The sequence below is a fragment of the Ursus maritimus genome, unplaced genomic scaffold (assembly GCF_017311325.1).
Source record: "Ursus maritimus isolate PB19 unplaced genomic scaffold, ASM1731132v1 scaffold_7, whole genome shotgun sequence".
Taxonomy (NCBI): domain Eukaryota; kingdom Metazoa; phylum Chordata; class Mammalia; order Carnivora; family Ursidae; genus Ursus; species Ursus maritimus.
The window spans coordinates 50,924,575-50,937,909 of record NW_024426885.1 but is presented as its reverse complement, the minus strand read 5'-3'; the positions used below and the strand labels follow the sequence as shown (position 1 = coordinate 50,937,909).

General features: G+C 35.6%; 1 protein-coding gene and 1 non-coding gene across 6 annotated transcripts in view; one reads left to right on the top strand and one right to left on the bottom strand.

Moving 5' to 3' along the window:
• The window catches only part of ADK (adenosine kinase), a 518,777-nt gene extending 507,230 nt beyond the window's left edge, over nt 1-11,547 (top strand). For all 5 annotated transcript variants that reach the window (XM_008696067.2, XM_008696069.2, XM_008696071.2 and 2 more), the window contains one exon: nt 10,724-11,547. In XM_008696067.2, coding sequence (XP_008694289.1) covers nt 10,724-10,848 — 125 coding nt within the window. In that variant the 3' untranslated portion in view covers nt 10,849-11,547. The remainder of the gene's footprint in view (nt 1-10,723) is intronic.
• On the bottom strand, nt 8,443-8,548 carry LOC121101358. Its single transcript, XR_005833352.1, has one exon. It is a non-coding gene; the product is annotated as a U6 spliceosomal RNA (small nuclear RNA).
• Nucleotides 11,548-13,335: the final 1,788 nt, after the last annotated feature.

Here is a 13,335-nt window from a genome sequence, read left to right as displayed (position 1 = left end):
TACTTCTTAATTCTACTGTTTTACTACTTTTTTCCACTTTTTTTACAATTATTGGTTATTACTTTTGCAATCAGGAAAAAAAAAATTTCCCCTTGCTTTCTTGAACTAAACAGGCTCTCAGTGAAGTTCTGAGGGGTGGTCATTGAAAGTGTAATATGCATGACCATGGCAGCTATTGCTTCAAGTCTTATACCTGAGGTATTACTCTATTTCACCTTGTTAGTTTTCTCTGACCTTTAAATTATATGGCTTAAAAACTACTTCAAGGGGCGCCTGGGTGGCTCAGTCGTTAAGTGTCTGCCTTCAGCTCAGGGCGTGATCCCGGCGTTCTGGGATCGAGCCCCACATCAGGCTCCTCCGCTGGGAGCCTGCTTCTTCCTCTCCCACTCCCCCTGCTTGTGTTTCCTCTCTCGCTGGCTGTCTCTACCTCTGTCAAATAAATAAATAAAATCTTTAAAAAAAAAAAATTACTTCAAGCACATATACATTTGTCTGTATTGTCAAGTAAACAAAGTACTATACTATCTAAACGTATAAAAATTTAAATTTAGCATAAAATGTGATTTTTAAAGAAAATTATATATATTCTAAAAATACTTTCAGATGTTTTACTCATATACATATTGTGGTCTACTATATATTAAAAGGCTTTGGAGACTATGTAAGAAAGAGATAATCACTGATACGTACTTATGCAGTATTGTTGGAGAAACAATTTGAGACTAATACAAGATGCTAACACTTGTAAAAGGTGAATTATTCAATTTCATTCTTCCGTTGTGTTCAGAAAAGATGCATGATATATGATTTTGATCTTTTGTCTTTATTGAGACTTGTTTTGTGGCCTAACATATGTTCTATTCTGGAGAATGTTCCATGTACACGTGAAAAGAATGTGTATTCTGCTGTTTTTGGAAAGAATGTTCTGTATATATGTGATATCCATCAGGTCCAATGTGTCATTCAAAGGCATTGTTTCCTTGTTGATTTTTCTCTCTGGATGATCTATCCATTGATGTAAATGGGGTGCTAAAGTCCCCTATTGTTACTGTATTACTATCACTTTCTTCCTTTGTGTCTATTAATAGTTGCTTTATGTATTTAGGTGCTCCCATATTGGGTGCATAGATCTCTATGGATGTTATATCCTCTTGTTGAATTGTTTCTTTTATGTAGTGTCCTTCTCTGTCTCTCTTAACAGTCTTTGTTTTAAAGTCTGTTTTGCCCAGGACACCTGGGTGGCTCAGTCAGTTGAGTGTCTGACTCTTGATCTCAATTCAGGTCTTGGTCTCAGGCTCATGACTTCAAGCCCTACGTTGGGCTCCATGCTGGCCATGGAGCCTACTTAAAAGATAAATAAATAAAGTCTATTTTGTCCAGTGTAAGTATTTCTACCCCTGCTTTCTTTTTGCTTCCATATGCATGGTAAATATTTTTCCATCCTTTCACTTCCAGTCTGCATGTGTTTTTAGGTCTGAAGTGAGTCTCTTGTCAGCAGCATATACATAGGTCTTATTTTTTCATCCATTCAATCACCCCGTCTTTGACTAGAGCATTTAGTCCATTTACATTCGAAGTACTTATTGATACGTAAGTTACTTATTGCCATTTTGTTACTTGTTTTCTGGTTGTTTTTGTACTTCCTCTCTGCTCCTTTCTTCTTTTCTTGTTCTCTTCCCTTGTAGTTCGATGGCTTTTTTTAGTGCTATGCTTAGATTCCTTTGTTTATCTTTTCTTTATTAAACACAAGAAAAAGTCTGGAAAGAACACAAATACGTGGAGGCTAAATAACATGCTACTAAACAATGAATGGATCAACCAAGAAATCAAAGAGGAAATCAAAAAATACATGGTACAAATGAAAATGAAAACACAATGGTCCAAACTCTTTCGGATGCAGCAAAAGCTGTTCTAAGAGGGAAGATTATAGTGATACAGGCCTACCTCAAGAACCAAGAGAAGAAAAATCTCAAATAAACAACCTAACCTTATACCTGAAGAAGCTAGAGAATAAAGAACAAAGCCCAAAACCAGTAGAAGGAAGGAAATAATAAAGATTAGAGCAGAAATAAATGAAATAGAAATTTAAAAAACAATAGAACAGATCAATGAAATCAGAAGCTTGTCCTTTGAAAAGATCAACAAAATTGATAAACTCTTAGCTAGACTCATCAAGAAAAAAAGAGAGAGGACTCACTAAATAAAATCAGAAATGAAGGAGGAACAACAGCCAACACCACAGAAATACAAACAATTATGAGAGACTATTATGAAAACTTAGATGCCAGTTGGACAACCTAGAAGAAATGGATAAATTCCTGGAAACATATAACTTTCCAAAACTGAATCAGGAAGAAATCGAAAATTTGAACAGACCCAGTTACTAGCAATGAAACTGAATCAGTAATCAAAACAAACAAACAACAACAAAACCTTAATTCTTCCAAGTTCGTAAAATCTGTGTGGCACAGCTTTCTTATGTGAGGACAACCAGAAAAGCTAAGTCATTCTTTTTGTTGTGAATTGTTGAATGAACAATAATAGAGTCTACTGACTTTTAGTTCCACCCACCGTGAAAACTATTGGTGAAGGAACGATATATGGAAAAGAAAAAAATTGACTTACAGACTTTGTTCATTTCTTCATAAATATCCCTAGCTCTTAAGTGTCTTGATTAAGGCTTTCATACCTCCTGACATATTTCTCACTTTTCTGTAAATCACACTGAAAAAATTCTGGGTATTATATCTCTTATACAGTAACTACATAAAATAGACATATTAAGTCAGGAAATTATATTGTCTTTTGTCCACACCAGCCATCCCACCTCTACATGTGCTTTGAGGAAACTAGCCTAGCACCTCCTCTCTGAATAGTTTAAATACATGTTTCAGTGAATCATGGAACACTACATCAAAAATTGATGATGTGCTGTATGGTGACTAACATATAATTAATAAATATATATATATTTCAGGTCTCATCTCAGATACTGTATTCAGTTATGCTAAAAATGATCACTCTCCTTAACATCAGTAAAAGAAAAATCCAAATGAAAGTAACCAGAAGGTAATAAGCTAGACTGATTGCTAATGGACAGAGGTTTATTCTGATACCTCTGGATCTGTGATTGTTCCAAGATTCAGAGCCAGCCAACACTAGCCCAGGAACCAAATTCATTGTCAGTGAGAAGCCTTCACCCACCATATGCTTCAACAGCTTGAGACCTAAGGTCCATGACATGACCTAAATTTCAGAAAAGTCAGAGAGGCCATAGGATAAGCCTATTGGTAGAAGGATTAGAAAGGAGTTCTTCAGATCCCAGAGAGAAGGAACCAAAGTAGAAAGGCAACAGCTGGCTCAGCATATGAGTTCCCGATTGAAAACCTATGTTGATGTTTCTTCTCCAGTTTTATGCCTCCTGTTTCTGTTCTCTTGACTATGTTGGAAGGCATATATACAGTACCTTACCCTTTGTTTTTAAGATAATGTACTGATGAGGAATATAAGAACCAGGAGAAAAGCATCAATGAAAAGGTCTCCTAGAGGATTTTTTCATGTTGAGCACACATGCCAAGTCAGTCATTTAAGATTTTTCTTGTTGAATTCCTGATAGACCCAAAACCTTCACTAAAAGAGAGCAAACTTCTTTTTTGATATATATCTGCAAGCCTTACTTATCTGTTATAGTGTGTGCCAACCACACTCTTTAAAATTCACATTCAGTGAATAAGATATGAACAATCACTTTGTTTCCTTGCTGACATAGTATTTGTATATATTAATAGCATATTGCTACTGTTGATATTTTTCCCTACTTAAATAATTTATTAGAGTAATACCCCCAAAATGCAAATAACTTTTAAAAATAGAGGAAGACCAAAAATCCTTTAGAATAGGTGAAAGATAAGAACAAACCAGATTTGTTCTTCAAACATATAAAATGTTCGGCCTCACTCATAATAAGAGAAATGCAAATTAAAATTACATTGAGATACCGTTTCTGACCCATTGGCAAAAATTCAAAAGCCTGACAGTACACGCTGTTGGTGAGGTTATGGGGAAACAAGCACTCTTAAACATTACTAGTGGAAATACAAAGTCGTTCAACTTCTATGAAAGGGGATTTGGCAATATCTAACAGAACTACTTATTTATCTACTCTTCAGCTCAAAAGTTCTACATCCAGAAATTTATCCTGAAGATACATCACCCCTCAATAATACAAAGACATATATGCAAAAAGTTATCCATTTTGGCATTCTTTGTGACTGCGAAGCACTGGAAACTATGTCCAGGTGATCAAAATGAACATCGCCAGTGATTAGCAACTAGACATAATGTACCTCTAAATGTGATACCCTGAGAAGGACACAACGTAATTTTTCTAGTATTCTGGCCATAAGTGCATAATCTGACTTAAATATGAGGAAATATCAGACAAACCCAAATGAGAATCACTCTGATAAATAGGAATTAGGGGAAGACTATATGCTTCAAAAATGTCCCTGTCACAAAAGTCAAAGAAAGTCTGAGGGATGTTCAAAAGTATAGAAGACCAAAAACATAACAAATCCTACACTGGATTCTATCCTGAAAGGGGAAAAAAAAAGTGCTATAAAGTACATTATTTGGGAGTGCCTATCTGGCTCAGGCAGTAGAGCATGTGACTCTTGATCTCAGAATTGTGAGTTCAAGCCCCATGTTGGGTGTAGAGATTACTTAAAAATAAAGTCTTAAAAAATTATTGGATTATTGGATCATTGTCAAAACTGGGATATGGAGAGTGAAATTAGATAACGGTATTCTAACAGTGTTACTGAAGTTAATAACTGTGGATATTTAAGAGAATAGTCTTATTCTCAGGAAAGAAGCCCTGCTGTATTTAAAGGTAAAGAAGCATGATAAATGCAACTTGTTCTCAAATACAGCAAAAACCTGTAGAAAGGGAGAGTCTATGTGCACAAAAGGAGGAAATGTTAACAATAAGTGCATCTGGGTAAAGGATATGTGGGTGTTTTTCACATTATTTTTATTCCTGCAACTTTTCTGTGAATTTGAAATTATTTCCAAATAAAGCATTTTATTTAAAATACACTTTTGGTCAGCTAATAATTAAAAATTCTATTATGTTGGGAAACATTACAGTAACTCAAATAAGCCAGATACAAAAGGACAACTATTGTGTGATCCCACTCATATGAGGTACCTAGAACAGGCAAATTCATAGAGACAGAAAGTAGAGTAGCAGTTGCCAGAGGCCAGAAGTATGGAGGAATAGAGTTATTGTTTAAAGAATTTGGGGTTTCTGTTGAAGCGAGGAAAAAGTTCTGGAAATTGATGAAAGTGACAATTACACAACTTCACAAAATGATCTTAATGCCATGAATTGCACACTTAAAAATGGTTAAAATGGTAAACTAGGTTATATATCTTTTACACAATAAAAAATTATCTTAGAATGTTTATTCGTGTTATAATAGGATTCCCTAGGATTCTTAAAATATAAGCTCCCTTTGTTTAAACCATTTTACACAACTTCTAAGATTCACATCAGCTACTTTATGAAGGTTCCACTTACAATTGATTGTATAACCCTGTAGTTTGTCTCAGTTGGTTTTTCAAAATAGATTATTGAAAACTGTTATTCTCCTAGGGCAAAGGTCTTAGCTTTTTTCTGCATTCAGGCTTTCCACTTGTCAAAGCAAATGTCTCTTCAGAGTACTTCACTTCAGACATCAACTAGCTCTTCTCTTAGAGGATGCTGGCACTTAGCTTCACAAAAATATTTCATAAACATAAGCTTTTCCTTTTCTCACAAAGATCATACCAGAAGGAATGAGGAAAACAGATGTTGCATATAAGGCTTCTCATAGACGTGTTTCCACTGTAAGCTGATCTGACTCTGAATTTGGCGTCTGCTCCATTCACTGTGTGGGCTGAGCATTTTAGTCTCACAGTTTGGCTGAAAGTTAATATTGACCTTTGACTGTTACCTGAAAACTCAGTGATCAAATACTCGTACTAAACCTCTTGAGGGAGTGATTTCACATTCTAAGCAAATGTCTTCAAAATATATCACTCCATTAACCAAATTAATTTTATTCTTTGGTTGGGAATACTTATTTTACTAGATACAGAGCATTCCCCAAATCTGACAGGGAAAAAGCTTGTGTGGTCAGAATGGTAGAGAAGAAAGGACGTAAATCTCTTATAATGCTCTCTACAGGTCATTATACCATAGCTTCTCAATTAATCTTCACCCCCAGCAGGCTGCCAGGGCCTAGGGAACAGCCTGGAAGTCTGGCTACAGAACAGTTTCTCATTATCTGTTCTTCTGAGTATTTGAGTGCTGCTAAGCAGCTCACGTTTCCCCTGGAGGGAAAGTAGCCCCAGATTCTTCTGTTCTTGACCTGTCTTATTTGTAACTACAACACTTTTTCCCTTTTTTCTTCTTTTATAGTTTTATTTTACTATAACTGATATACAATAAACTGCACATATTTAAAGTGTACAATTTTGCAAATGTTAACATAGGCATGCATACATCCATGAAACCATCAGTGTAGACATATCTACTATTCTGGTGCTGTTTTGTAATCCTGGCTTCCTTCCTCTTCTCATCCACATTTGGATCATTATAAATAAGCTGTTGTGAACATTCACTACAAGCCTTTGGTGTGAATATATGCTTTCATTTACCTTGAATTAAATGCCTAGAAATAGAATGACTGGGTCATATGGTAATTGTATGTTTGACTTTTTAAGACGCTGACATATGGTTTTCAAAGTGGTATTATCATTTCATATTCCCACTATCAGTATATGAGAGTTTCAAATCACCCACACCCTTGTCAACACTTGTTATGGTCAGTCTTTTTAATTTTAGCCATACTAGTGGGTTGGCAGTAGTATCTAATTGTGATTTTAATTTGCATTTCTCTAATGAATAATGGTATTGAACATCTTTTCCTGAGCTTATTTGGCATTTGTTTATCTTCTTTACTAAAATGTTAGTTCAACTCTTTTGAACCCATTTTTTATTGGGTTCTTTCTTATTGAGGTGTAGAAGTATTTAATTTGGCAAAGTCCAGTTATTTTTTTCCTCCATAAAAGGTTGTACTTTTTATGTCTTACTCAAGAGATTTTTGGCAAATTCAAAGTCACTAAGATTTTCTGTGTTTCCTTCTTGAAAGTTTATAGTTTTAGCTCTTACATTTAGATTTGCGAAGCATTTCAAGTTATTTCTGTAGGTGATGTGAGGTAAGGGTTGAAGTGGTTTGTTTGTTTTTTCAAATATGCCATCCAGCTGTTCTAAGACCATTTGTTTAAAAGATTATCTCTTCTCCCACTGGATTGCTTTGATACTTCTGTCAAAAATCAATTGATACAGAAGTAGGTTTATTTCTGGACTGTGCAGTTGCATTCACCTACTTGTTTTTCTTTATGCCAATAGTGTAGTGTCTTGATTATTTTAGTTCTATAATAAGTTTTAACTCAGGTAGTCTTGTTTTTCAAAGGTATGTTTGACTAATCTTAGTCTTTTTCATTTCCACATTAGTATTGGAATCAGCTTCTCAGTTTCTATATGAAAAGCCTGCTGGAGGGACACCTGGATGGCTCAGTTGGTTAAGCATCTGCCTTCAGCTCAGGTCATGATCCCAGGGTCCTGGGATCAAGTCCCACATTGGGCTTCTTGCTCAGTGGGGAGCCTGCTTCTCCCTCTGCCTGCTGCTCCCTGTTTGTGTTTCTCTCTCTTTCTCTGACAAATAAATAAATAAAATCTTTTAAAAAAAAGAAAAGCCTGCTGGAATTTTGATTGGTATTACATTAAATCCACAGAAAATTTTCTTAGAGCTGTTAACAATATTGAATCTTCTGGACTGTGAACACTTTCTATCTCCCCATTTTTGTAGGTTTCTTTTACTGCTTTTTTCAGGATCGTTTTGTCATTTTCAGTGTGTAGGTCTTACACTTTTATCATGTATTACACATATTTGATGGTATGGTACAAGGTATTTTTAATATCAATTTCTAACTGTTGCTAATATATACAGTTGCTATATATACACACAGTATGATGTGTATATGGTATGAAAATTCAATTGATTTTTGTATAGTGCTCTTGTATCCTGCAACTTTACTAAGGTCACTTCCTAGTTCTAGTAACTTTTTTCTAGATTCCATAGGATATTTTACAAAGACCAGTGATTTCTCGATCTCAGATTATAGACATTGTAAGATTTTTAGCAGCATCCCTCACTCTACTCACTAGATGCCAATAGCACCCTCTGCCCCAGTTATGAAAACCAAAAATTGCCAGACATTGCCAAATGTCCTGGGGCAGTGGGGGGAGCAAAATTATCCAACATGGAGAACCATAGACATACCATCTGCATATAAAGACAATTTTACTTCTTTTTCCATCTTGATGCCTTTTTCTAAAATAGGAAACATTTCACGACTTTGCTTGTCACTTTGTGCAAGGGCCATGCTAATCTTGTCTGTATTATTCCAATTTTAGTATACGTGCTGCCAAAGTGAGCACTTAATGCCTTTTGTTTATTTCTTTTGTTTGCCTTATTGCACTGGCTAAAGTGTCCAGTACGGTGTTTAAGAACAAACATGTTTGTCTTGTTCTTGATCTTAAAGGGAAAACATTACATCATCCACCATTAAGAATAATTTTAATGGGGTGCCTGGGTGGCACAGCGGTTAAGCGTCTGCCTTCAGCTCAGGGCGTGATCCCAGTGTTATGGGATCGAGCCCCACATCAGGCTCCTCCGCTATGAGCCTGCTTCTTCCTCTCCCACTCCCCCTGCTTGTGTTCCCTCTCTCGCTGGCTGTCTCTATCTCTGTCAAATAAATAAATAAAATCTTTAAAAAAAAAAAAAAAGAATAATTTTAACTGTAAGTTTTATAAGTTCCCTTTATCAGGTTGAGCAGGTTCCCTTCTATTCCTAGGTTGCTTGAAGTTGCTATTAGAAATATATGTTGAGGGGGCGCCTGGGTGGCACAGCAGTTAAGCGTCTGCCTTCGGCTCAGGGTGTGATCCCAGCGTTGTGGGATCGAGCCCCACATCAGGCTCCTCCGAAATGAGCCTGCTTCTTCCTCTCCCACTCCCCCTGCTTGTGTTCCCTCTCTCGCTGGCTGTCTCCTCTATCTCTGTTAAATAAATAAATAAAATCTTAAAAAAAAAAAAAAGAAATATATGTTGAATTTTCCAGATGCTTTTTCTTCTTGCATTAGGTGATCTTTATGGTTTTGTTAGTTATGCCAAATTACATTAATTAATTTTTGAATGTCAAACCAACCTTGCATTCCTAGGATAAACCCCATCTGATAATAATTTATTATCTTTTTAAATATACTATTGGATTTGATTTGCTAAAATTTTCTTTAAAGTATTTGCATCTTTTTTTATTTTGGTGTCAGAGTAATGCTGTCCTCAAGGAATTTGGGAAGTATTTTCAGTTTTCAGCTTTCTGAAGAGGTTTTTGTATAGCATTGATACTATTTTTACTCCTTAAATATTTGGTAGAATTCACCAGTGACACCACGTGGACCTGGAATTATCTTTTTGGGAAGCTTTTTAACTGTAAAGTCAATATATTTAATAGGTACAAAGCTAATCGTGTTATCTATTTCTTCCTGAGCTTCAGCTTTGATAGTTTGTGTCTTTCCAGGAATTTGTCCAATTCATCAACTTGTCAAATCTATTGGCACAAAGTTGTTATTGTTTCTTTATTATTCTTTTAGTGCATGTAGATTCTATAGTGACATCACCTCTTTTATTACCAATACTGGTGATTTATGTCTTCTCTCTCTTTCTTGCTGATCATCCTGCCTACGTGTTTAATTTTGTCCTACTTTGACTCCCCAATCCATCTCCTCAGCTGAGTGACACTGTTGAGCTCGGCCTAGGTTGTCGCTCCTTGTGCTGTAGCCTAGTAACTCTCTCTAGGTGGTAAGCTAGAGCAATTTTACAGTTTATCCCATTTGTTTCTCTTCTTTCATGGATCTTTTACAGTATTTGAAAAACATTGTTTCATTTACTTTGTCTTTATTTTAGTTGTTTCTGGAGAAAGGATAAATGTGGTTCCTTTTATTTCCTCTTGGTCAGAAACAGAAGTCCTCAACACTGTTTTCTACTTTATCACATGTATTTAATGTCAAGCTGGTCCATGATGTTTGACTATAGAAATCATTTCACTGTTACTCCTGGGAGTAAAAGGGAGATGTAAGGTCCTTTGTAACTCTTCAACTCTTACATCTGTACTTGGAGAGACATCCAGATGATAGAATTTTGTCCAAAAGCAGTGTGCTAGAAATAACAACACATAAGGAATCCAGAGAGCTGGAGAGAGGGATAACTAATACCTTCTCAGCTGTAAAAACCCAAGGTAATATTAGTTGGCCAGTACTTCTTACTCACAACCTCTTAATCTCAAAACTAAAGGAAAGCATGATGATGCTTTAGGCATACAAAGATTAGAGTGACTTCATGATAAGTTGTCATGTCCCAGCTTGAGCTCTTTGAAAGAAATATTGAGGGAAGCTCATAATGTTTGAGGGAAGAACGCTCTAACATTTGAGGTTAAACACTTAACTATAAACACTGAAGAAAGCGATCGGTGCATAGACTATTTTTTGGCCTGACCCAATATGACCTTTCTGATGCTGTTATGTAGTACTCATGTTTTTCCGTTTGTCTGTGTTCCAGGTTTTCTGTCTCAACTGGTCTCTGAGAAGCCTCTGACCGAATGCATCCGTGCTGGCCACTATGCCGCAAGCGTCATAATTAGGCGGACTGGCTGCACTTTTCCTGAGAAGCCAGACTTCCACTGATAGAAAAGGAGGAAACCCAAGCCCAGGAGTATAGACACTGCCCTGATTGCTTCCTGAGAATTCCCATATTAATAAAGAAGAAAATTATCTGCCATCTTTTCCTACTATAATAATATTCATTCTTAATTTAGGGAGTACAGTAATGCTCAGTAGAATCTTTATTCTCTCAACAATCTAAAAAATAATGTCTATTTCCATAGTTTGATAGTGCCACTTAAATGTTGATTAAACAGGAATATAACATTTCAATGGAAATTTTTATTTCATTTTCAATTACTTTGTAAATTCATGCGTATTTAGCAAATTGATCAGTTTTTTTTACATTTCTGCTTTGAATGCAGATGCAATTTAATATTATAGATTTTTAAACAGGAATTAATTCTAACACATCAATCTTCAGCTTTTTATACAAGTATATTTAATTTAGGAATTTATGTATGTATATATGTATGTGTGTATATGCATACATACGTATATGTGTACCACATATATAAATGAAAAATGATCAGATAAGGTACAGAAATATATATCTTGCCAAGTTATGCCAAATAATCTCTTTAGCACATACTCAAACATGTAATAAACTTTGGATAATTAAATAACTTGCCAAATTATGTTATATTACAATATTCAAATTATAATCTTATATTTACCTATGATACTCTGATTTGATACAAATAAAAACTTGTCATATGGGAATTTTTTCTATCCTTGCTCTGTGCTCAATAAACTTAGGAAGTAAGCTCATTATTTAATATTGGGCCTTGAAATGATACCTAACTCAATGATGGTGATAGAAAGAACAACATAATACATTGAAAAATAACTTAGTATTTGAGACCAGTAAGTCACTGTTTTAAGGAAAACAGAATTGCATAGCAGAACCTCTGGAGTCAGACTTAATTACCTTTATATAACCTTGCGCAAATTACTCTGCCTCTTTTATCTTCAATTTTCTTTCTATAAAATGGGATAATAACTCCACGTACAAGATTACTGAGATGATTTGAGAGAGAATACCAAGTATAAAATGCTTGCTACATGCCTAGTAAGTGCTTAATAAGTACCTGCTATTTTTATCATTATGATTATTGTTGAAGAGGAAAAAGGTGGGCGTCTGGGTGGCTTAGTTAGTTAAGCTTCTGACTCTTGGTTTTGGCTCAGGGTGGTAAGATCAAGCCCTGCGTCAGGCTCCGTGCGCAGTTTGCTTGAGATCCTTTCCCCCTCTCTTTCAGTCTTCCTCTGCTCCTCCCCCCGCTTACACATGTGCTCTCTCTCTCAAATAAATAAGTAAAAATTTTTGAAAAGAAAGAAAAAGGTAACATTTATAAAACTGAATTCAAACCATAGAAAAGTGTACAAGTTTTTGTTTATTATATGTTTAGGAAGACTTTAAGGTATGCTATGCTTACTTGTCTTTTTCTTTTTTTATAGAGATATAATTCATACAGTTCATTGGGTTTTAGTGTATTCACAAAATTGTATATCCATCACCGTTTTTATCACCCCCAAAAGAGACACTGTATCTCCCAATTCACCACACTCCCCATCCCCTGGCAACAAGTCATTTATTTTCTGTCACTATAGATTTGCCTATTCTGGACATTCATAAAAGTGGAGTCATATAATGTGTGTTCTTTTGTGTCTGGCTTCTTTCACTTAGCATGTTTTCAAGGCACACCTATCTTATAATGTATATCAGTACTTTTTTAATTTGCCAGATAATAGTTTATTGTATAGATATACCAGATTCTGTTTATCCATTCACCAGTTGATGGACATTTGGGTTGTTAGCACTTTTTGGCTATTACGAATAGTGTAGCTATGAACATTCATGTACAAGTTTTTTGTGTGGATTATGGTTTCAGTTCTTTGGTGTATATATCTAGGAGTGGAATTGCTGGGTGACACGGTAAACCAATGTTTAACTTTTTGAGAAACTGCCAAACTTTTTCTAAAGAGACTGCACCATTTTACATTCTCATCACAAGGTTTGAGGGTTCAATTTCTCCACACCATCCCCAGGGCTTGCTATTATCTCTCTGATTGTAGCCATCTTGGTGGGTAGGAAGGGATATTTCATTATGGTTTTGATTTGCAGTTCCCCAATGGCTTATGATATGGAACATCTTTTTTATGTGCTTCTTGACCATTTAAATTTTTTCTGTGGAGAAAAATCTGTTCGTATCCATTGCCCATTTTTTATAATTTTTATCTTTTTAAAGATTATTTTAGAGAGAGAGAGCATGCAAGCTAGGGGAGAACAGAGGGAGAGAGAGAATCTTAAGGAGACTCCACACTGAGCATGGAGCCCTGCACGGGGCTTAATCTCACGACCCCAAGATCATGACCTGAGCCGAAACCAAGAGTCAGACACTCAACCGACTGAGCCACCCAGGTGCCCCTCCCTTGCCCATTCTTAATTGAGTGATTTGTCCTTTCATTATTGACTTCTAAGAGTTCTTTATATATTCTAGATATGTCTCA